General features: G+C 41.8%; 1 protein-coding gene across 2 annotated transcripts; it reads right to left on the reverse strand.

Annotated features, from left to right (window-relative positions):
• Positions 1-478: 478 nt before the first annotated feature.
• Positions 479-26,391, reverse strand: PSMA5 (proteasome 20S subunit alpha 5). Of its 2 annotated transcripts, none has more exons than XM_063624486.1 (9): positions 25,820-26,391; positions 20,928-20,994; positions 14,326-14,452; positions 11,964-12,031; positions 10,969-11,076; positions 10,769-10,827; positions 9,900-10,002; positions 8,828-8,914; positions 479-719 (listed from the first exon to the last, which is right to left on the reverse strand). In XM_063624486.1, exons 1-9 carry the CDS (start codon positions 25,846-25,848, stop codon positions 642-644), a joined length of 726 nt encoding a protein of 241 aa, XP_063480556.1. In that variant the 5' UTR covers positions 25,849-26,391; the 3' UTR covers positions 479-641. The 2 variants fall into 2 exon arrangements, with proteins under 2 accessions (XP_063480556.1, XP_063480555.1); XM_063624485.1 differs by lacking the exon at positions 479-719 and adding an exon at positions 7,354-8,646.

Raw genomic sequence — 26,391 nt, forward strand, 5'->3', positions numbered from 1 at the left:
GGACCTCAAAACATGTTCTTCTGATAGTCAATTAGTAGCCTCTCCTTATAAGAAAAGCAGCAAAAATACATGTTTGCTCCAGAAATTATAGGGCCAAAATGGATTTACAGTGCTGTTAACATCTATTAACCACTGGGAAGAGCTGGACTAGTTCATTTATCAACACCATGGGATTAATGGATATAGTTGATTCTGTTATAGAGCATCACTAAAACAGTTTTAGAACAGACATCTTCATAGAATAGGGATATTAATAACACTGTCCTTTTGGCCCACTAACATTTGCATTTCAAACAAAAGACTATTACAATGGCTGGGCACAGTGGCTCTCGCCTATAATCCCAGCACTTCAGGAGGCAGAGGCAGGAAGATCACTTGAACCCAGGAGTTTGAAACCAGCCTGGGCAATATAGTGAGACCTCATCTCTTAAAAAAAAAAAAAAAAAAGACTATTAGAAGAGAACAGTCTATTAACAAGTATTTTAAAATTTTCTTTATTTCAGAACTGCCTTTATGTACAGACATCATTAAAAAAATGCACATACAATGGAGATTTTCCAAGGAACAGGAGCTGGAAATAAAATTTACGGACATTATTAGAACTGAAATTGTCCCAGAGAAGTTCTGAGGATCAGGATTCCTTAAATGTCCTTGATAACCTCTTCAAGTTCTTCCTTTGTGAACATGTGGAAATTCTGGCCAGGCTGCACTGTAGCTAGCTGGAAAGAAAACAGAAGGGTTAATAAGGTGGGCTCAGTTACCCTGCTGATGGCCCTACCATGGTCAGGAGAAGCTGTGTTGGTGATGCAGCTATTCATTAGGAACTAAGGGATCTGCTGTCCCAAGGATATCCTTTCCTGGCAGCAGGTCCCTAAAATAGCTTTCTGGCTCCAAAATAAAAATGCTTATTGACCAAATTTTCTATTTTAAGGTTAACTCACCACATCATACTTAACCAAATGCCTGGCATCATTGTCACTTCTTGAAGTCACTTCAACAGGAATCACAAAAGCAGCAGCAAAGTACATGGAGTCAGTACTTTTTTCTGTTAAAGACTCCTTTAGAAATATATTTGAAGTATATTTAAATACTTAAAAGTTGAGCTTGTGTGTGTGACTTGAGGTTACTTGGCCACTCTGTGCCTCTATTTCTTCATCTGTACAATGAGGACAATAAGAATAGCTAATTCATAGAGTAGTTATAAGGATTAAATGTTAATATATATAAAGTGCTTAGACCATTGCCTACAACAAATAATCATTAACTATTGTCAGGTATTTTTCTCTAAAATTGTTTATGTGGCAACACTTAACAAAAGTTTTTTTTGTTTGTTTTTGTTTTTGTTTTGAGATAGAGTTTCGCTCTTGTTGTCCAGGCTGGAGTGCAATGGTGTGATCTAGGCTCACCACAACCTCCGCCTCCTGGGTTCAAGCGATTCTCTTGCCTCAGCCTCTTGAGTAGCTGGGATTACAGACATGCGCCACCACACCTGGCTAATTTTGTATTTTTAGTAGAGACGGCGATTCTCCATGTTGGTCAGGCTGGTCTCGAACTCCTGACCTCAGGTGATCTGCCTACCTCGGCCTCCCAAAGTGCTAGGATTACAGATGTGAACTACTGCACCTGGCCTGTTACATTTTTTTAAAAGAACTGGCCAAGAAAAGATTTCATTAACACTGGCATAGGAAATCAGCTGTGACTGCTGAAGATATCAGTAATAACTGGAAATCCAGATTATATTTACATTTAAAAGCAACAACAACAATAAAAAACTAGGGTCAGAAGATGGTTAATTTCAAATTTAACTAACATGACTAGGTTTTGCATTCTCTCTGCTGATCATGTCCCACAGTTTTGGGCAATACTGAGCAATAGGTGCCACTTCACATTTGCCTCAAAAGATTTGTGTTTTACATGTCATTTCCTCATAGTGTCTTTTTTTTTCAATTTTTAAAATTAAACACATGGCTGGAAACAGTAGCTCATGCTTGTAACCCCAGCACTTTGGGAGACTGAGGCGGGAGGATCACTTGAGCCCGAGAGTCAAAAACCAGCCTGGACAACACAGGGAGACCCCGTGTCTACCAAAAAACCCCCCCAAAAAACTAGCAGGGGGTGTAGCAAACGCCTGTGTCCCATGTACTCAGGAGGCTGAGGTGGGAGAATTGCTTGACCCTGGGAGGTTGTGGCTGCAGTGAGTTGTGATCATCCCACTGCACTCCAGCCTGGATGACAGAAAGAGGCCCTGTCTAAAACAATAAATTAATTAATAATAATTTTTTAAAAATTAAATATAGTAGGGTATTTTAAAGTAATTTTCAGTACTAATATTTAATATAACTTGAAAGTTGCTAGAGAGAATCAGCATAATCCAGTTATATGATGTTTAGTATCCTCTGCCTCATCTATAAGTAAAATTCAGAAAGACTGCTACACATCTTAAGACATCTGATATCTGGGAACAGACTTGAAAAAAAAGTTCTCGGCCGGGCGCGGTGGCTCACGCTTGTAATCCCAGCACTTTGGGAGGCCGAGGCGGGCGGATCACAAGGTCAGGAGATCGAGACCACGGTGAAACCCTATCTCTACTAAAAATACAAAAAAATTAGCCGGGCGTGGTGGCGGGCGCCTGTAGTCCCAGCTACTCGGAGAGGCTGAGGCAGGAGAATGGCATGAACCTGGGAGGCGGAGCTTGCAGTGAGCCAAGATTGCGCCACTGCACTCCAGCCTGGGTGACAGAGCGAGACTCCGTCTCAAAAAAAAAAAAAAAAAAAAAAGTTCTCCTCTCAAAGCTTGTAGTCTCCTCTAGATTCTCCTAAAAGATATATCTCTAATTACATGAAATGTCAGAAAAGTCCCAAATATATTGCAAAATATAGGTAAACAATTAGTTTACCATGTAGACCATGAGTTCCATTCCAAGGATATTTAAACATACAAATATTATTACTGCTTCTCTTGGCCAGGCATGGTAGCCTGTAATTCCTTCAATTCTGGCACTTGGGGAGGCTGGGGAAGGCAGATCACTTGAGGTCAGGAGTTCGAGACCAGCCTGGTGAACATGGCAAAACCCTGTCTCTACTAAAAATACAAAAATTAGTCGGGCATGGTGGCACATGCCTGTAGTCCCAGCTAAGGCACAAGAATCGCTTGAACCTGGGATGTGGAGGTTGCAGTGAGCCGAGATCACACCACTGCACTTTAGCCCAGGCAACAAAGTGAGATCCTGTCTCAAATAAATAAATAAATAAATAAAAATGTTACTACTGCTTCTCTTAACGTGTATCTTTACTCGATGATCAATGACATGAGGACAGAGAAATACAAGGGCATTAATCTAAAGAGTGAGGGTCTAAGGAATTTCACTCATGACTCAGGCTAGCCTTCTCAAAACATTACAGGGGCTAAAAAGCAGAAACTGGGAAAACTGAGTAGAACAGTCCTACAGAAGAACTGGAACGCAAATCAATACTATTAATAATAGAGTTTGAGCCAAGGTCTGCCTTCAGGAAGTTGCTCATCACTAGATAAGTAAAAATAATCCCTTATATCTGCATAATAATAAATGTATTTGCATAATATGAAAGATACTTTTCTATTTATTATCTCAATTTCAAAAAATATCTCTATGAGGCAGGTAAAACAGATATTTTCTTTCAATTTATTTCACCAATAATTAATTACTAAGCACCTGTGTATTAGTTACATGTATTTGTGACTAAGGATCCAAAGATGAAGAAAGTCTTTATTTACTAAGTGCTAGATGCCAAATGTGTTCAGTGTCAGGTAAGTGTTGTAACAGAACTAAGAATATGTATAAGAGTGATCCGGAGGAGCCCAGGAAGGCTTTAGGGAGAAGCAACTTTTGAGTTGTGTATTAAAGCATGGCAAGAATGGGTCAGACAGTCAAAGACAGGAAGGGCAAACAATGTGCAAATGCACAGAACCAGAAAAGAACACGATGTATTTGCAAAACTGAAAGTAATTCTATATGGCTAGACCAGAGCTTGCATATGGAATATGACGTGAAAAGGAGGCGGAGTAGGGGGTCAGAGCTCATGGGAGACAGTACATTAAAATGATTAAAAGTATAAGACCTAAGACCAGACCTGGATTCAAATCCTGACTCTACCATTTACCTGTTGGCCCTACCGTCTCAAAGCCAGTTTCCTCTTCTGTAAGATAAGATTTTCGGAATAGGAGTATCTATCTCATAGAAGTGTTGTGAAGATTAAGAGAAGTAATTGCATGTAAAATGCTTAGCAAAGTCTCTAATAGATTAAACAAATGACTTAAGAAGTAGTGAATTATGCCATGAAAAGAATTTTGGAATTTATCTCACAAACAATAGAAGTCAGAAAAGGTTTTTGTTTTTTTTTTGTGACAGAGTCTCGCTCTGGAGTGCAGTGGCGTGATTCCAGCTCACTGCAACCTCCGCCTCCTGGGTTCAAGCAATTCTCATGCCTCAGCCTCCGAGTACCTGGGATTACAGGCACGTGTCGCCGTGCCTAGCTAATTTCTTGTATTTTTATTAGAGACGGGGGTTTCACCATGTTGGCCTGGCTGGTCTTGAACTCCTGGCCTCAAGTGATCCACCCATCTTGGCTTACCAAAGTGCTGGGATTACAGGCGTGAGCCACCATGTCCAGCCAGAAAATATTTTTTAAGTGGAGAACCATTAAGATTAGATATAGCTTAGAAAATGTACTGTAGTAGCACAATAAGGAAAAAATGGACTGAAATGGAGGAGGGCAAGATTAATTAGGAAGCCTCTGAAAATATACAAGGTAGGGGAAAAATGGGAACCTCAACAAAAGAAGGCACTGGAAGTAGGGATGGAGAAGGGACATTGATTTGGGAATTATTTATAAGGGAGCAAAGAAATGATTGAGTAAAAGGGAAAGGAAGTCAAAGTCTTCCAGGTTTCTCATGTGAATGACAAGTACACTGGGGGTGTCATCAACCAAGATTGGAAATATGGGAAGATGAAATGGTTTTTAGGAAAGATAATGATTTTAATTTTCGAACTGTCAAATCCGAGGTGAATGCTTCAAAAAGGTCAAATGATAGTTCCAAAGAGTGACCATGAAGTCTGACAAATAAGAGTTAGCTTAGCAAGGAGCAGTCTCATGGAAATAATAAAAGCTGAAACAAATAGTAGTGATTGAGGAGTAAACGAGAGGTGAAGCAGTGGAGATAATACAGGTTCTGTTTGGAGCAGACTTGGCAATAAAGGTGAAAAAATAGGATGGATGAAATAGCACTCAGCAATAAAATGTAACAGAATTGATGCAACACGGGTGAATCTCAAAATCATGCCAAGTGAAAGAAGTATAGTCCCTATAGTCACCTATAGTCCCAGTTACTCAAGAGGCTGAGGCAGGAGAACTGCCTGAGGCCAGGAGTTTAAGACCAGTCTGGGCAACATAGCAAGACCCCATCTCTAAAAAAATTAAAAAACATTAGGCAGGCATGGTGAGTGCACCTGTAGTCCCAGCTACTCGAGAGGCTGGGGTGGGAGGACTACTTGAGCTCATGAGTTCAAGACCAGTCTAGGCAATATAGCCAGACCTCATCTCTTAAAAAAACAAACAAAAACATTTATATGAAATTGTAGAACACAAAACAAATCTATAGTGACAAAAAGTAGATCATTGTGGGGGAAGAGACTACAAAGGGACATGGAGAACTTTTTGGGAGGATCAGTATTATGACTGGGGTGACAGATACCGGGGGTAGTACATTTGTCAACATCCGCTGAATTGTAAACTTAAAATAGGTACATTTTACTGTATATAAATTATATCTCAAAAAAGTTCATTAAAAGTAAGGACACTAGATAGAAGGAGGTATATATGAAGATTTTCTTAAAAAGAAAGATGTAAGATGTAACTTGGATATATATATATTTTTTGAGACAGAGTCTCACTCTGTCGCCCAGGCTGGAGTGCAGTGGCACAATCTGGGCTCACTGCAAGCTCCGCCTCCCGGGTTCTCGCCATTCTCCTGCCTCAGCCTCTGGAGTAGCTGGGACTATAGGTGCCCACCACCACACCTGGCTAATTTTTTTTTGTATTTTTAGTAGAGAAGGGGTTTCACTGTGTTAGCCAGGATGGTCTCAATCTCCTGACCTCGTGATGCGCCCGCCTCGGCCTCCCAAAGTGCTGGGATTACAGGCGTGAGCCACAACGCCTGGTCGGATATTTTCCTTTTCTTAGGGGAAGCAGTTCATGTAAGGAGGCTGGAGCTCCAAGGAACAACTAATGGACTAAGAACTTAAAGCAGATGGGCTCTAGAGCAGTGGCTCCCAAATGTCAGTCCTTCTTAGACTGACCTTTCACAGCAGCCTATGAAAGCTGGCTCTATGGGTGAGACATTCACCAACAATACTATCCAGTCCTCTCTAATCTTCTGTCCTTAACTAGTCAATCCCCTACCACGGATTAATCCAGCCATCCATTTTCTCATGAGTGTGGTCAACAAATATCCTGGTAAGTACTGATTGGTTTAATTACTGATATATAATTACAGCCTTGGTTGGCCTTTAAATTTTATTTATTTATTTTTTGAGACAGAGTTTTGTGCTGTTGCCCAGGGTGGAGTGCAGCTGGAGTGCAATCTCAGCTCACTGCAACCTCTACTGCCCAGGTTCAAGCAATTCTCATGCCTCAGCCTCCCGAATAGCTGAGATTACAGGCACACACCACCACACCCAGCTAATTTTTTGTATTTTTTTAGTAGAGACGAGGTTTCACTATGTTGGCCAGGCTGGTCTCGAACTTCTGGCCTCATGTGATCTTCCTGCCTTGGCCTCCCAAAGTGCTGGGATTACTGGCTTCAACTAGGATTTTAATATGGCCCAGCAATCCTTTTACTCTTCCCTGTCTTCTCTTTTCCCTATCCATAATGACTTTTCCAAATATTTCCCATTCTCAATTTTACTGTTGCATTCACCTACCCTCGGCAGATGACCTTACAATCACTAGGAAAAATCTGGAGAAATGTGGGACATCTCTCCAGGTTTACTGCCAAACCCACCTATCTTTACTCGTCATTACTTCCTTTGCTCCTGTCTACTCTTAGCATACTAAAAAAGGACATTCCCGAGCTGGTCCATACCTCTCCAGTCTCATCCCCCACCATTTTATATACATCCCACACCTCAGCAGTCAGACAAAACCTCAAAGTTTCCTTTACCCACAATATTATTTTTACATCTTGAACCCTTTGCACATGTTGTCCCATCTTCCTGGAATACCTTTCTGCTCCCTTTTCCAGACATCACCTCTTCCAAGAAGCTTCCCTAATGCTTTAGTCTAAGTTATACATACTCACGGGAATCTGTTCTTACCGCTATTATAGAAGTATCACCCCAGGTTCTTATTATCTATATGTTCCCTGCACTACACAGTATACTACTTGAATAGGAATTGGATTTTCTGTGTCTGTATCCCTAGGCATCTAACATAATACCTGCTATATAATGGGTACTCAATATGATGCTGAATGAATTTTACTTTTCAAAACCAACTCCTCATGTGTACCATGCCTTACCTCTTCTATAACTTTTCCATCACTATCCTAACCTCTCCTTTTCTTTCAGCTTTTTTTTTTTTGAGACAGAGTCTCGTTCTGTCGCCCAGGCTGGAGTGCGGTCATGCAATCTCGGCTCACTGTAACCTCCACCTCCCAGGTTCAAGTGATTCTCATGCCTCAGCTTCCCAAGTAGCTGGGATTACAGGTGTCCACCACCACGCCTGGCTAATTTTTGTATTTTTAGTAGAGCTGGGGTTTCACCATGTTGGGCAGGCTGGTCTTGAACTCCTGCCCTCAAGCGATCCACCTGTCTCAGCCTCCCAAAGTGCTGGGATTACAGGCCACTGTGCCCGACTCTTTCAACATTTTTCTATACACTAGTTTCATCTCCGTTTATATTTTCAAGACTTTTCCACATCCTTAAAAAGACACAATCCTTTTCTTTAATGCTATCTTCTGCCAACACTAATCACACTTCTTGAGAAAGCAGCATACTCTTGTTTTCTCCACTCATCATCTCCCTTTCATTCTTTTTATTTTTGAGACAGAGTCTCGCTCTATCGCCCAGGTTGGAGCACAGTATCACAATCTCAGCTCACTGCAACTTCCGAATCCTGGGTTCAATCAATTCTCATGCCTCAGCCTCCCGAGTAGCTGGGACTACAGGTGCGTGCCACCACACCTGGCTAGTTTTTGTATTTTTGGTAGAGTCAGGGTTTTGCCATGCTGGCCAGGCTGGTCTCGAACTCCTGGCCTCAAGTGATCTGCCTGCCTTGGCCTCCCAAAGTGCTGGCATTACAGGCGTGAACCACCTCGCCTGGCCTCATTCTTTAACTCACTGAATTCTGGCTTCTGCCAGCACTTTACTAAAGCTGCTTATTATTCAAAGGCTGTTAATAATTTCTTAGGAACTAAATATACAAAAATGTCATTTCCATGATCTATGTAGTCTTCAGCAATGCCAGCTATGATATCTGAATAGAAAACAATAAAACAGCCAGGTACAGTGGCTCTCACCTATAGTCCCAGGTACTCAGTAGGCTGAGGCAGGAGAACTGCCTGAGGCCAGGAGTTTAAGACCAGTCTGGGCAACACAGCAAGACCCCATCTCTAAAAAAATTAAAAAACATTAGCCAGGCATGGTGTGTGCACCTGTAGTCCCAGCTACTTGAGAGGCTGGGGTGGGAGGACTACTTGAACTCATGAGTTCAAGACCAGTCTAGGCAATATAGCCAGACCTCATCTCTTAAAAAAAAAAACGAAAAAAATCCAACAATAAAACAGAAAGTACCTCAATGTTTGTTGCATTCAGCTTCTCCTCCATTACTTGTTTGAGGATGATGAGTGAAGACTTGATGGCTTCTTTCAAAGTCATAGACTTGAAACAAAGGCAAGAAGATGCCTATTAATTATACACAATCCCTCCTTCCTTCAAAGATTTTCCCTTTATCTCACTGAAAAAAGTATTTAGCAAGTATGTCAAACATCTTACTTAGTATGGTGCATTACAAGTATCTCCAGAACCAAGTAAATGGCAAATAAGTAGAATACATTTTTTCAGGAAAAAAACCCGCAAGCCTTATTGTGAGCCACAATAAAGTCACCAACCAAAGTAATCTTTGAAGAAGGGGAAACAGATAGACTTATCTTGTGTACATTTGAATTCCTATTTTAATTTAGAAGATAATATTATTGGTAATATCCTATGAACAATAATGCCCAAATGATCTAAGAGGTAGCCCAATGGTTTAGAAAATTCAAATTTATCCTGTTTTGTACCTAATTTCCTCCACATGTAAAACCAATACCATTAGGAGCCAATGTGAGCAGGCATCCCTGTATGAACCACCTGAATAAGTAGAGCAGCCTTCAATCCACCAATGAGTTACCCAAAACCAAATCTTCCCATCTCACAATGAAAATACCAAATGCCCACTTGCTTCAAGAGCCAATTGTAAAGTGCTAAGTAAAGCTGTGAAGATAGAGGATAAACATATCGTGGTACATGCACACCATGGTATATTACTCAGCCATCAAATGGAAATACTGGAACAACATGAATGGATCTCAAAACAGTGTGTTAAACAAAACAGATACAAACTGACTAATTGTTTAATTCCATTTATAACAAAGCACAAGAACAGACAAAACTAATGGACTGTGGTAAACATGGTGGTAAACATGGTTGCAAGGGAGGGAAAGAGATTGACTGGAATGTGGATGAGCATTTTTCTGGTGGTGATGAAAGTGTTTTGCAATTGTTAAAACTCAGAACTGAACTCTTAAGGTTTGTACATTTTATTATATGTAAATTATACCATGATTTAAAGAAAATAGTAAGAGTTGTGAGAATACTTAATTACCTTGTGGTAAACTTCTTGCAAGGAGCTCTGGGCACCCTCTGAAGCAGAGCCAATTGCTCGAGCATCACACTGTACAAAGGTCCCAGATGGGTCCATATGAAACCTGCAAAACCCCCAAAATGAGGATTAAAATGCTCAGGAGTGGTGGCACTTTATGTAACAAACGTCTCACTAAAACAAAGTATAAATACTTGGTCCTGCAGCCAGGAAACACCACTGAAATACTGAGGCACAGATCTAAAAGATGTTCTATGTGTGGAGAAATCAGACATTTTAAAAACTGTTTAAGAAAATTAGTACCTTCCTTAGGGATTTAGAAGTATAGTATGTACAAATATGGTACTTGTTTATGCCTATCTTAGAAAAATTTGAGGATGAGGATCAGATCAACATTCCAGAGCAAAGCTCTAAAACATACCCTGACTATAGTAACAAGTTACTTCTAATTCCTTCCAGAATTAGCACTGGTTCCAATAGGGGAATTCTTCATGGAATCCCCAAATTTGTGCAAATGGTATACAATCACTAAACTTTAGTATTAAAAGCCATATATATATGTATATACATATACACACACACACACTCTACAATAGCCCTTTTTACAATAATCTTTTTAAAATATATTTTTTAAAGAGATGGGGTCTGGCTCTGTTATCCAGGCTGGATTGCAGTGGCATGATCATAGCTCACTACAGCCTGGATAACAACTCCCAGGCTCAAGAGATCCTCCTGCCTCAGCCTTCAAGTAGCTGGGACTACAGGTGTGTGCTAATACCTCGCTAATAGTCTACAATAATCTTCTCTGTCCCCACCCCAAATTAAAATAATTCCCCGCAAAAGCATGGGGGAAAATTACAAATGGTACTTACAGCTGGGGTCCTTTCTCATCAACTCCTCCAAATAACAATGCTACTCCAAAGGGACGAGACTAGAACCAAAAAATAAGAGATATTAAGATAAATGGCTATAAAGTAAGGAGGTGAGAGGGGCTGGGAATGTTATGTTCACGGGACGAATGTCCTAAGTCTCACAGAACAATAAGAAAACTCGACACAAGTATCACACTCACCATGGCACCTGGATCTGCATCTTCTTCTCCAAACTGGAGAGCCAGATTGGACACAGCTTGGGTCACACTCTCCACTGTCATTGTCTCATTGTAGGTGAACCAGTGGTTCTAGAAGAGCAAAGCATGGTACAACCTTCTAATAAGGACATTAAAGCAGCCCACCGTCTCACTAGGCACATCCCTTTAAACTGGGATTGAAAACTGAAGGCTCAAATGCGGTTTTCTTAATTAACATTAACCCTGAGTACTTGGGAATACATGAGAGGAAGAGAAATAGCTCTGGAAACATATCACAAGGACTCTAAGCAACGACGGACAAGAGAATTACTGCCTTGAAAAAGAGGATTATGCCTCAAAGCACCAAGTTTACTCTTTCAAAAACTAAAAGTGCCTCTTTCCCTCAAAGACTCTAGCTTATTCTGTTAATGTTTAAGTTAAATGACTTCTTACATAAGTACAGACAGCAAACTTGCAACTAAGTGCAAAAAATTTTACCGTGTGATACATTTTTCTTATTAGCCTATCTCCAAGCAGCAGCTACAAAGTTTAAAAAAAAAAAACCAGTATCCCTGACCAGTATTTGTCAGTTGGTACAAGTTACTGCTCACCAAAGGAGGGCTGTTATTTGCAAGCCTGGCAGCAAAGGCAGCTGAGGGGAGAATATCCTTTAACTATGTCCACCTCCTGCCATGATACTCCCACAGAAAGTCAATTAGGAAACAATGCATTGCAATGCATGCTTTATGTATAGGCAAAGCCAAAAAAAAAAGGAAGACACTGTCGGCACTACTGACCAGAGCCTCTTTAAAACTGCAATGATTGGACAGCTAAACTCCAAGCCCCAGAAAGTTCTAACTGGGAATTCTACCCAAAATTACTCCCAAGAGCCACATCTAATATTGACACAGGGACCTGCAGTATAGCCCAGGCAGCTAGATAATCACTAAACGAGGAACTCAAGCATCCTGGTAAAAAGGAGATAATGCCAATTTTACCTGTGTCTCCACTCTGGCTTTATCAATTAAAGTCTTAGCATCAGCAATTAGCCCACTCATGGCACAACCTGCAATGTAAAAGCAACAGTGACCCAGTGGCCAAATCCTTGTAGAACTCTTTCATCCACTCAGGAAATCCTGAAATTCTGGAGTGGAACCATGGCAGCCATTCAGCTATCCCATGGCATTTTATACCCAAAAGATTAGATAGGAAATGATCTGCAATGAACCCAAGTATTAATGATGTTAGAAACAAAAAACCATCCACAACGAGACAGAAGTCCAGACGATAAAAATAAGCCCAGAGAAAAGCAGCTAACCAAACATGAATTTCCACATATTACATCCCTATGCATCCCTTTAGCACTCTTTGTAGACGATGATACATTTTCAAACAAAGCAGATACTAATGCCCCAACCTGGGAAACAAGGAAAAGAAAATCACCTCACTATGGACTACAGTGGAGGATTCTCGAATAAATCAAAAGGCTTTTGCCTCTCTGTCCCAAGTTAATTGCATTGACTTACTTACATGTCCACCACCACAATTAGACTGTATGCTCCTGGAAAACAAGGACTATGTCTTATTCCTTTCTATATCCTGGTATCTAGCATAAGGTCTGGCACATTGTAGGCTCTCAATTTGCTGAACGTAGTGACACTGAGCTACCTTCAAAAGACAAGTGACTTGAGTTAAAGAAGACAAAGCAACTAGTTATATCAGAGAGAGTTTGCCTGATGGCCCAAGCTGTCACGATTATGGCTATAACTGTTATTTTACATGCCATGGCTCAAATCTAAATCTCCAGCCTAAGTTTCTCTCCCAAGTTTCAGACATATAAAGCCAAATAACTTCCTTAATATATCTACTTGGACATATCACACACTCATTTCCCTTCTAGACCCCGTCTTCTTCCTTGGCCCTCACAACCAATCAGATCACAAGTTCTGTCAATTTCTATCTTCCTCTCCATTCTCTGGCTACTGTGTTGGTTAAAACCTTTACCATCTCTTTGTTTGGACTATTACAAGTTTTTTAACTGGCCTCCCTGCCTCCAGTCTCTGCCCTCTTTAGTCTACCTTTAATATCATTATCAGAATGGCCTTTCTAAAATTATAATGGGATCCTATTACCTCATTGCTTAAAACCTTTCCCATCCTTGCAAAAGGATTACATTGAAGCCCTTCAGTGTGGTAAAAAAGGAATTCCGCTCTCTGACCGACTCATCTGCTGCTGCAGTTCATGGCCCAGGCCTACAAAACTGCTTGTGCCATGGTATTTTATATTTTACACCACAATGGCTTCAGTCATTTCTATTCCCTCTGACTAGAATGCTCTCCCTTGCTATACCCAGACACTTGTTTGCCATGTGTACACTTCCTTATCTTTCAGAATTAAACTCAGCTCAAAATCACTTTCATGGAATCCTTTTCTGAAAGCCCCACTACCACTGACTCCAGGCAAAACTAATTATTTCTTCCTTTGTACTCCTACTGAGAACACACTAGTCTTTCTTAATACTTTTGTCACTTAATTGCATTGACTTACTTACATGTCCACCACCACAATTAGACTGTATGCTCCTGGAAAACAAGGACTATGTCTTATTCCTTTCTATATCCTGGTATCTAGCATAAGGTCTGGCACATTGTAGGCTCTCAATTTGCTGAACGTAGTGACACTGAGCTACCTTCAAAAGACAAGTGACTTGAGTTAAAGAAGACACAATGTTCCAATCTTAAAAGATAAAATCTCAGTTTCTGTATCTATGAAAGAGATAATATCAAGCTCCCAGAGTCACCATGGCATTTGGTTCTGATGCCTTCAAGCAATTAATTATTTTGCCAATGCTTCATTAATTAGATGACTAGACAGGTTAAGAAAATCTGGATAGCCAAATAAAATGCCATTCTATAAATAAGTAGAATTATTCACCCTGTAATACTATTATACAATGATGTCAGAAGCCAAGGCAGGGGAATTAAAGACCAAAAAAGTGGGTAGAGGGAACAAGGAATACAAAGATAATCTGAAAACAAAGGAGGAAGACTGATCTAGTCAAGTCTATATTATTCTTATAACTTGTAGTCACTTCAAAGATCTCAACCTTTGCGTATTTCAACAACCATTACATTTACCAAGTCTAAATTTGAGGGGAAAGGAACTTCTGGGAGTAGGTTAAACATAAATGAGTCCTGCAACAGCCTCCTACTCCTACATTTACGCATTCTGGCCTACTGCCTGGAAAATAATAGCTAACAAGGGGATAACGTGTTAATTTCATAAACCTTCCTTGGAACATCAGAGAGGACTAATTAATCCAGACCAGATCCTACAGAACAGCTTTCCTCCACTCCTTACCTATGTGAGCATCAATCTCTACAATTTTCTCAATGCTGCTGGGCTCCATCAGGGGGGAAGTAATTCTCTTCTCCACAGCTAGGCACACACCCTCTGATGTCTGGATCCCAATGGCTGTAGAACCAAGCTAAAGAGAAACATGTTATGATTACCATATACAGGTCAAATAACTGCCTCACATACTCACCAGATAGCTCTCTGTAAATCTTCACATGATAGAAACTTCAATTGGCCACATCTTATAAGCAGAGAGAAGGAGCACCCTAACATACTGTAAGTAATTAATATACTATTCCTGTCAACAGCAAGAACATTGCTTTACAGAATTTTGTGATTCTAAAAAGTTTTTTTCTCCCTTAAATTTTTTTAAAGTTTTTAATGTTTTCTTTATAATTTACCCATGTAATTTCCAGAACCCCAAAAGAGTAAGTTCAACAAAGTCTTTGAAACATTGGAAAAATCCACTCTCTCATGCCAATATTTGGAGGACGGAGGATTCAAAAGTTCTAAATATAGTGGGCAAGAAAGTAATAAAACTCTTAATGTCTTCTCTGGACCTGGCCTCTTTTCACCTCTGCCATCTACCTTGGTCTGTCCCAAGAGGTGATATTCCCCAACCTACCTGACCTCCAAAAAAGTAATAAATGAAGGTAGAGAGGGACGAAAAGAACCACCACCATCATCACCACCAATAACGTAAAACTATTAATTATTTAAGGTCGCTAGAAGTCCACAATATACCTGGAATTAATCTCTTTATCTCTATGTAACTCCCAGTCATCTACTCCTCTATGCCCATTTCCTGCAAAATGAGGATGACAATAATAATAATAAGGGTAAACACATTATGTATTATAAAATGCTTAAAATGGTGCCTGCCAAATGTGAACAAATGTTATTCATATTCCATGCCTAGATACTTCAATAGCCTCTCTCATCTTTAATCTCTCTCTCTCAATGTATTTCTAATGTTATAACCTGACTGATCTAACAAAATGCTATTATCATTATATTTCTTCTCTCAAGAATTAACATCACCGTATACTGCCTATAATATATCCAAATAAACTTCCAGAGCCTTCATATCCTGATGCCACTTTTCCCTTCCAACTTCACTACCCATTATTCTCCAACAAAATCCCTCAGGTACAGCCCAACCCACTGGCTCAAGCCACGTTATCTCCTACCCTTGCACCCCTCTGCTCATGCTGTCTCCCCTGGAATACATTCTTCCTTCCCCCGATCCAAATTCCATTCATCAAAGCCTTCCATGACTATGCTTTGTGCTTTGAATTCCCATTATATTTAGTTATTTCTACAAAGTAATCACTGCCAAGTGTGAGCATTGCAAAGGGTTCCAAAGAATCCCATGAATCTTTATGTATAACTTGCTTAACATGTCTGCAGACTGAATGATCATTTCACACACATATATATTATTTTTCAAATGTGTTGAGTTGTGACTTTATTTAGAAGTGTTATTAAATGTACACCAGCTTTTTGTCATATATTTTCTTAATCAGTGGATACCTGCATAACTACAGGAGATGAACTGTCAAAAAATTTTATGTAAAAAAATGAGTACTCAGGTTGGGCATGGTGGCTTGTGCCTGTAATCCCAGCACTTTGGGAGGCTGAGGCGGGCAGATTGCATGAGTCCAGGAGTTCGAGACCAGCCTGGGCAACATGGTGAGACCCTGTTTCTATAAAAAATACAATAATTAGCCAGGCTTGGTGGCATATGCCTGTACTCCCAGCTACGCAGGAGGCTGAAACGGTAGGACTGCTTGAGCCCGGGAAGCAGAGGTTGTACTGAGCCAAGATCACGCCATTGCACTCCAGCCTGGACAACAGAGTGAGACCCCATCTCAAAAAATAAATAAATAAAAATGAATGCTCATATTACTAGTTAAAGGTGCAGACTAAAGACATAACATTAGTTCCACGCCTTCCTTAAGTCTATTAATGTAAGATTAAAGGACTTTTAAAAAGGCATAAATCCACTATAACAGCGAGTGGGAGAAGACACAGCAACAAAACTTTGAAGCTAAAATGAAGATAGGTTAGTGATACCTGGGTAATCCAAATCCTAAACCAGCAGTAAAGAAAGTAAAGAAACAACCTGATTTTTATCACAGGACCTCAAAAAAGGAAATGGTAGCAACAAGGACCTCTGGAAATGGAAATGAACAAGGAGCTAAAAATTGCAAGATGGTTCAATGTTTTAAGAAACAGATTCCCAGGTTCCCTCCCCTATGCTAGATGACTGTAAAGCTTGATGACTGCACCTCCCCCACTCCTGCAGAAGACTCCAGGCTTATTCTCTGGAGACCGTTTGGATTGGGGACACCAAGCACAGTCTAAGGCAGGAATAATGTACTGAAAATGGGGTAAACATGTAAAAATTTACAAACCAAATGTTAAGAACCTCAGCCTTCTTTCCTTACTCAGCTCTCAGAAGCCAGCAGCCAGAAATACCCTCCCGGAATGAAATGAGAAGAGGCAGTTTTCTCCTGAGCAATGTTTTTCAAACTTTTTGACCAAAAGCTACAGTAAGGAATACATTTGATTTCATAACTAAAACCCACAAATAAATATAAATACATAACAGAAACAAAATTTCATGAAAAAAACCACTCATCACTACTATGGGCAAGGCATTTTGATATCTACTGCTCTGTTTCACTTAAAAAAGAAATGTGGGCCAGGAGTGGTGGCTCATGCCTATAATCCCAGCACTTTGGGAGGCTGAGGCAGGAAGATCACTTGAGCCCAGGAGTTTGAGACCAGCCTGGGGAACATGGCAAAACTTTACCTCCACAAAAAATAAAAAAAATTAGCTGGGTGTGGTGGCACATGCCTGTAGCTGGGGGCTGAGGTGGGAGGATCACTTGAGCCTGGGAGGTTGAGGCTGCAGTGAGCTGTGATCGTACCACTCCACTCCAGTCTAGGTGACAGAGTGACACTCTGTCTCAAAAGATATGCTCCTCATGACCACTAAATTTATTTTAGTATCTCCTAATAGGTCTAGACCTGCAGTTTGAAAAACATGGCTCTAAACAATCTGACCAGTTCAAAAGGAAAAAAAAATACTTTAGACAGGGTCTCACTCTGTTGCCCAGGATGGAGTGCAGTGGCACAATCACGTCTCATGGAGCCCCAATCTCCCAGGCTTACGAGATCCTCCCACCTAAGCCTCTAAAACAGCTAAGACTACAGGTGTACACTACCACACTCAGCTAATTTTTTAAATTTTTTGTGAAGACAAGGTCTCACTATGTTGCTCAGGCTGGTCTTGAACTCCTAGACTCAAGCAATCCTCCTGCCTCAGCGTCCCAAAGTGATAGGATTACAGGTGTGAGCCTTGCCCAGCCTAATTTTTTTAATTTTTTCTAGACACGGGCTATGTTGCCCAGGCTAGTCTTGAACTCCTAGGCTCAAGTGATTCTCCTCCCTCAGCCTCCCAAAGTGCTGGGATTATAGGGATGAGCAACAATATCCCACAGGGAAAAGAATTTTCAAGAAAAATTAGAAAACTGTTGAAGAAAAATAAGATATTTCATCCATAAAACAAGAACGGGATGCTAATAAGAAGAAAAGAAACAAAAGAAGTTGGAAATTAAAAATTATTTCTGGCCAAGCATGGTGGCTCATGCCTATAATCCCAGCAATTTGGGAGGCTGAGGCGGACGGATCACCTGAGGTCGGGAGCTCGAGACCAACCTGACCAACATGGACAAACCCCATCTCTACTAAAAATGCAAAATTAGCCAGCGTGGTGGCGCATGCCTGTAATCCCAGCTACTCAGGAGGCTGAGGCAGGAGAGTCTCTTGAACACAGGAGGCAGAGGTTGCAGTGAGCCGAGATCACGCCATTGCACTGCAGCCTGGGCAACAAGAGCGAAACTCCACCTCAAATAAATAAATAAATAAATAAATAAATAGTTTCTACAATACTATTGGAAAATGGGTTCTACGAAATTGAACAAATAAATCAAAAAAGATGACATGGGGCCTAACACAAGAGGGAGTTAAAGGGAATGCCTAGAATGATCTCACAGAAAATGAAGTCCACAGCTACGCAGGAGGCCCAGAGAACAACCAGTCCAGATTGGAGCAGATTAGAAGGCTCCAAGATTTCATTAAGAATCCTTAATAGGGCACTGTGGCTCATACCTGTAATCCCAACACTTTGGGAGGCTTAGGTGGGCGGATCACTTGAGCTCATCGAGACCAGCCTGTGCAACATAGCGAAACCCCGTCTCTACAAAAAATACAAAAACTTAGGCCGGGCGCGTTGGCTCACATCTGTAATCCTAGCACTCTGGAAGGCAGAGGCAGGTGGATCACAAGGTCAGGAGTTCGAGACCAGCCTGAACAATATGGTGAAACACCATCTCTACTAAAAATACAAAAATTAGTCAGGTGTGGTGGCATGCGCCTGTAATCCCAGCTATTCAGGAGGCTGAAAATTGCTTGAACCTGGGAGGCGGAGGTTGCAGTGGGCTGAGATAGCGCCACTGCACTCCAGCCTGGGTGAGACAGTGAGACTCCGTATCAAAAAAACAAAAAACAAGCCGGGCATGGTTGTGCATACCTGTAGTCCTGGCTACTGTGGGGGCTGAGGTGGATCGATCACTTAGGCCTGGGAGGTTGAGGCTGCAGTGACCTGAGATGTGCCACTGCATTCTAGCCTGGGTGACAGAGCAAGACTCTGTCTCAAAAAAAAAAAAAAGGAATCCTTAATAGGACACTTAATTTGCCTGAATGTTTTGAGAGGATACATGTAACCTGGAGAGACTTTGGAATGCATTATTGATCATCCTAAATTAAGCAAATATTTTTAAAAAGAGAATTATTAACTCCAAGAAAAACAACGTTGTGCAGAAACAGAAAAATAATTATAAAACGCAAAATGGCTCAGCTGTGAAAAGCATTTACAGTCATACTAATGTAACTATTGACTAATGATCTTACAAAATTATGATATTCATGATACATATGGAAAGGGTCACCCTATCCCCACCTCAGAAGACAATTGTGTGTGGTGGGGAGTAGGGGTGTGGGGATAGGGCAGAAATCTTCATCTTTCATAATGAAAAGTCCATGGATAATGCCTAACAAAAAAACCATAAATCTGTGTTATAGCGATATAGAGGTACATTCCTAGAACATTACTAGCTGAAACAATTTAAAGTGTTGCCTCTGAAAAGCTGAACATAGATGATGCAGGCCTCAAGAATTGCTATTTTTGTTACAAAGTTTATAGAACTACTTTGCCTTTTGACTCTGAAACTACATGCATATATAACTTAAAAATCAAACAAATATATAATCAGAAACCATTGCCAGAAAACTTAATTTAGCACTTAGTTGTTCTCTAATTATTTTATGTATAGTATACTGATCTTGAATCCCTAACTGAACAGAGTAGGACAGAATTCATATATACTTTTTATCTAGAAGAGTGATTCTCAATTGGGGGCCCTTTTGTCCCCACCAGACATTTGGCAAAGTCTGGAGACATTTTTGGTGGTCACAACTGAAAGAGTGCTACTGGCATCTAATGGGTAGTACCCAGGAATTGATAAACATGCTAAAATGCACAAGATGGCCCTCCACAACAAAGAATTATCCAGTCCAGGCCAGGTGTGGTGGCTCACACCTGTAAATCCCAACACTTTGAGAGGCTGAGGCAGGAGGATCACTTGAGCCCAGGAGGTTGAGACCAACTTGGGCAACATAACAAGACCACATCTCTACCAAAAAGAAAAAAAAAATTAGCCAGGCATGGTGCACACATCTGTATTCTAGCTGCCAGGGAGGTTAAGGTGGGAGGAAAGCTTGAGCCCAGGAGTTAGAAGCTGCAGTGAGCTAAGATGGTGTCACTGTACTCTAGCGTGGGTGACAGAGTGAGACCCTGTCTCTAAAAAAAAAAACTAAAACAAATCTCTTATTTAGTCCCTAAGGTGTCTTTACCAACAAGAATACAAAGGTGGGCTGGGTGTGGTGGCTCACGCCTGTAATCCCAGTACTCTGGGAGGCTGAGATGGGCGAATCATTTGAGGTCAGGGGTTCGAGACAAGCCTGGTGGTACTGGGAGGCTGAGGCAGGAGAATCACTTGAACCCGAGAGGCGGAGGTTGCAGTAAGCTGAGATCACGCCACTGAACTCCAGCCTGGGCGACTGAGCGAGACTCCATCTCAAAAAAAAAAATAAAGAAAGAAAAATAAAGAATACAAAGGTGGTCAGATACACGATTTGCTAAAGAAAACAAAACAGAAAAAGTAATACAGGTGCTAATTCTGGACTTCTGTACCCCTCTTTATAGCTAAGAGGATCAAAAGCACAAATATGCCCTTCCACCCCCAATGAGAAAAAGCTATTTAGATAATTATGAAGCAGTTAACTGCTCAAAAAGTTTTAAAATAGATACTAGGAATAGGATTGAAACCGTTATAAAAATAGTTAACAGTGGTTGCTGAAAGGGATGTAAGAACATTTTCTAAAGGAATGGTTAAACCACATTTACTCCAAGTGTTCTGCCAGCAAAATGTTAGGTAGCCATGAAATTTCAGGAACTATGCTACTTGCTACTATACCTTGATAGCCTCAATGGCATATTCCACTTGAAATAATCTTCCTTCGGGAGAAAAAGTATTCACGCCCCTATAATTTAAAAAAAATTATTAATTATACTCATAAAAACTAGTCATGTAGACACTGAATTCAAGTTCCTTGACAACTAGCTCAGATAGCTACAGAATACGCATGCTGTCGTTATTCTCTACTTCGCCCACAACAATCTGTAGCATTTTTTTGTACATTAACAGTTTCTCAAGGCAATGGAACCTATATATAGAACACTTCTGCCTCACTCCCAGAAAGTCTTCCCAAATTGATGAAATGAGAGCAAGTGACTTTTCTGCCTCAATCCTGAATCAACCTGGATCCATTCTGAATAGACTTACCAATTCCTTTGGTAAGTTCATGCCCCAATACTATCAGCCAATTTCCAAGAAAATGTGCATTTTTCCTTATCCTCTTCCCATAACATGCATATGACGTTAATACTTGGGGTTATCACTCTTCTTTCCATTCTGAATGCCCTCAATACCTTTCACCTAACTTTTGTAATAGTCTCCTAACAGGTATTGACTCGTGGAGCAAGTCGGAAGTGTTCTTTCCCTAATTCAGACAATCTCTATAAAACACAGTTATTACTTTTTTTTTTTTTTCGAGACAGAGTCGCTCTGTCGCCGAGGCTGGCGCGATCTCGGCTCAGTATAACCTTCGCCTCCTGGGTTCAAGCAATTCTCCTGCCTCAGCCTCCCCAGCAGCTAAGACTACAGGTGCATGCCACCATGTCCAGCTAATTTTTGTATTTTTAGTAGAGATGAGGTTTCACCATATTGGCCAGGCTGGTCTTGAACTCCTGACCTCGTGATCCACCCACCTCGGCCTCCCAAAATGCTGGGATTACAGGCATGAACCACTGCGCCTGGCCCTAATTACTACTTTTTACTAAAAGTCAGTCACAGGTACATTTCTCTACTTATTTGTATGAATTACTATTTTTATCTTAACAGACTGAGATCCATGTAGTTCCTAATTCTAACCTAGTTCATTCACTCAATATTTACATAACTTACACGTCAGACTGCTTTTCTCTCTAAAACACTTCCCCTTAACACTTAACACTTTCCACCTTTCCTTGCTCAAGTGTGCTGGAAATCCCTACGGAGAAGAGGCACCAATCCTGGTCTCAGCTATAAAAGCCTTGAGCACACAATGGACACAAAAAATATGTGAACAAAGTAATGAGATGGTTGCAATCCATGGTTTATGGAGTCTGGACTTTACAACAGGTAACATGTCATATAGTAGTGCTTTTGGCCTGGGGTGGTGGCTCACACCTGTAATCCCAACACATTGGGAGGCTGAAGTGGGCAGATCACCTGAGGTCAGGAGTTCGAGACCAGGCTGGCCAACATGGTGAAACCCCGTCTCTACTAAAAACACAAAAATTAGCTGGGTGTGGTGGCAGGCGCCTGTAATCCCAGCTACTTGAGAGGCTAAGGCACGAGAATCACTTGAACCCAGGAGGCGGAGGTTGCAGTGAGCCGAGATGGCGCCACTGCACTCCAGCCTGGGTGACAGAGTGCTAAGCACCAGTTACTTCCAAATCTCTATTACCAGTTTTACCTCTTTCCTAACTAATTTAAATGTTTGCTGAACATTTCCACTTGCATATCCCATCAGCACTTAACATTTTCCAGTTGGAAATATTATCTCTTTAAATCCAGCCACCTTGCAAAATTGACTTCATCTCCTGCCATTCCTATTTCAGTTTTATTTTAAAACATCTCAAATCTTCCAGTGTTCCCAAGATAGGAAGTTCTGAATGATCTGACTCATTCCTCCCCATCTTTTCCCATATCCAACTATATGCTAAGTCATACCAATTCATATCAATTCCTCCTCCACAGTAACACATCACTCTTCCTTCTCAATGCCCTCATTACCTTTCACCTAACTATTGTAATAGCCTAACACTAACAGGTATTGATTCACTTTCCCCTAATTCAGACAATTAATCTCTGTAAAACACAATTATTATTTAACAGCACACAGTTGCCTATAGAAATAGGACCCAAACTCCTTAGCCTCGTATTAAAAACCATTCAACATCTAGCAGCATCCTGTTTTTCCCATTATCTCCTGCTGTTCCCATATACGTATCATATGTGCCAGTCAGACTGGACTTTTCCCAAAATGTATTGTGCTTTTCCATTGCCCCTCCTTCATTTATCCCATATTCTCCAACTCACGACTATTGATCTCACTATTAAATTCCTACTCTTTCAAGAGACCTAGTTTAAATGTCAGCTCCTTTGCGAAGTTTTCCATGATCCTCTCACATTGAATGCAGTCCCTCATCAAAACTTCCATAGTATTGATTTGAATTTCTTTAATGGCATTAATGTATTTCTGACTCACACTATAGTTACTTCTGTAAACAATTCTTTTTTTTCTTTTTGGAGACAAGGTCAGCGCCACCACACCCGGCTGATATATTTTTATTTATTTATTTATTTATTTATTTATTTTTTCGTTCTATGTAATATTTTTTTTTTTCAAACCCTTGTGTCCAGGGCTGACTTTCAATAGATCACAACGAGGGAGCTGCTCTGCTACGTACGAAACCCCGACCGGCTGATATTTTTTTTTTTTTTTTTTTTTTTTTTTTTTTGAGACGGAGTCTCGCTCTGTCGCCCAGGCTGGAGTGCAGTGGCGCGATCTCGGCTCACTGCAAGCTCCGCCTCCTGGGTTCACGCCATTCTCCTGCCTCAGCCTCTCCGAGTAGCTGGGACTACAGGCGCCCGCTACCACGCCCAGCTAATTTTTTTTGTATTTTTAGTAGAGACGGGGTTTCACCGTGGTCTCGATCTCCTGACCTTCTGATCCGCCCGCCTCGGCCTCCCAAAGTGCTGGGATTACAAGCGTGAGCCACCGCGCCCGGCCGATATTTTTTAATGTTTAGTAGAGATGAGGTCTCACTATGTTGCCCGGGCTGGTCTCCAACTCTTGAGCTCAGGCAATCCTGCCTCAGCCTTCCAAAGTGTTGGAATTACAGGCATGAGCCACTGTACCTGTAAACAATTCTTTGAGTCTCAGGCCGAGCGAGGTGGCTCTCGCCTGTAATCCTAGCACTTTGGGAGGCCAAGGCAGGTGGATCACGAGGTCAGGAGTTTAAGAGCAGCCTGGCCAAGATGAGGAAACCCCATCTCTACTAAAAATACAAAAATTAGCCGGGCGGGCGTGGTGGCACCGCCTGTAATCCCAGATACTCAGGACGCTGAGGCAGAGAATTGCTTAAACCCGGCAGGCGGGCCAGGCGCGGTGGCTCACTCCTGTAATCCCAGCACTTTGGGAGGCCAAGGCGGGTGGATCACGAGGTCAAAAGATCGAGACCACCCTGGCCAACATGGTGAAACCCCGTCTCTACTAAAAATACAAAAATTAGCTGGGTGTGATGGCGCGCGCCTGTAGTCCCAGCTACTCAGGAGGCTGAGGCAGGAGAATCGCTTGAACCCGGGAGGCGGAGGTTGCAGTGAGCCGAGATCATGCCACTGCACTGCAGCCTGGCGACAGAGCAAGACTCCATCTCAAAAACAAACAAACAAAAAAAAACAAAACCCAGGAGGGGGAGGTTGCAGTGAGCCAAGATCACGTCACTGCACTTCAGCCTGGGCGACAGAGCGAGACTCTGTCTCAAGAGTCTCCTATATGAGAGCAAGGAGCTTGATTTTGTCCATTGCTGTAGCACCAGCACCTAGAACAGTGCCTTGTTCACAGTAAGCACTCAAGCACATTCAGAGAATAAAAAGGGATGTATTTTAGGCCGTCTTGGGAAGACAGAAAAATAAGTAACAAAGCACTCAATACATATGTTAAGTAAATGGCCACAAAATTTAATAAATGCTTTCTGATAAGCATAACAATTTCTATCATACACACCCTAACTCAAAATTATGTCACCCGAAGATGATTCTCTTCAATGCTCTGGTCGTTAAATATCGACCAACAAAGTCACTTTATAGGACAGTGGGGAAATACGTCAAAACTTCACACACATCTTCTATGAGTCAGTAAAAAAGATGAAAAAGTGGTAACTGCAAGTGATGAAACTTTGACAGGATCAGCATATACTTGACAGGAAATGCAGCTTCTCATACCACTCAGTACAAAGAAAATGTCTGCCTTCTCTGACTTTAAAAAAAACTGAGTAGCTATGTAAAAACTTAACTGACGAAAACAGAAACTGAAACTAAAAATGTCTACAGCATATATATGTACAACTTAATATTGTGAGCATTTGCATACCACAAAAGTTTTTTAAAACTTGCTTTAAACTTTTAAAAAGCCAGAAAAAATTTGGTCAATTGGAATCAGCATGATGAGAAATCTCTTGAACCATTCTAAATTCCAGTTCCTATAAAATCAGACTCCAGACAATATATCCGGCCAAAGCTACGACCGCCTTCGCGCTTCTGAAGAAACTATACACCGCAGTATGCCCTACTACAAACCAGTTGCTTTTTCTTCCAGGAGGCACGTTTAACTTTTTGTTTGTTTAAGGCAGTCATACTAGGCACGAAAAGTTGAACGGGGCAAAGAGTGGCCCTTGGCCTTCTCCGGGTTCAAGTTAGGAGTTTCGGCTCCTCACGCCTTCTTTACCAAGCACAAGCCGGAGTTTCTCGCTTCCGCACTGAGTTAGGACCCAGGGGTGACTCAGCGGTAGGACAAGTGCCGCCGATGTGGTCTAGCTTGGGCAAGGACAGCGGGCGCCCGAGGAGGGCAAAAGATCCCCAGGTCCAGCCAGTCTCGGGTTCCTGGGGAGCCCCATGACACGGCAGAACCCAGGCCGCGCGGCCAGGTCCCGGGCCCGCCCACCCATAATTCCCACCCGACGTCCCCCAGCCGCACGGACCTGTCGTACTCAGACCGGGTGAGAAACATGGCGAGGGTAGAAGGAGGGAGCGGCTACGCGGGGATTCTGAAGACCAACACTACTCCACCGGCACCCAACTCACCCACACCGCCGCAGCACTAAGGACCAACTGCGCGTGCGACCGCGACCTCTTTAGCCCGCCCTCCTGTGCCTGTTTCCTATTGGCTGGTAGCAGTTCCCGCCTAGGTGATTGGGCCAACGCGCTTCCTCACCAGGGCATGGTTGGTCCGGAGGAGGAGGAGGCGGACCAGTGAAGTACTTCCGCCTTAAATCGCGGGTGGTTGCTAGGGACGATCGGAACCCAAGGCGTGTAGTGAGTTCGCCTTTTAGAGAAGGTGTGAGCCCGCCCCAAGACTGGCAATTGGAAGGGCTTGCACGCAGAGCTGGGTTGTCTGAACCCTGACATAATAGGTCCCTCGCCGGCTCCCGTAATCCCAGCTAGAGGACTTTGGTGCGGTTTCCGGCAAGGCCACTAGCTGACTTCTCTTCGCAGGATTCCCTTTCTTAGGGTTCTTCCACGGTGTTCTCCATGCCCGGTCGAGGGCTCCAGG

Source organism: Symphalangus syndactylus, chromosome 12, assembly GCF_028878055.3.
Source record: "Symphalangus syndactylus isolate Jambi chromosome 12, NHGRI_mSymSyn1-v2.1_pri, whole genome shotgun sequence".
Taxonomy (NCBI): Eukaryota; Metazoa; Chordata; class Mammalia; order Primates; family Hylobatidae; genus Symphalangus; species Symphalangus syndactylus.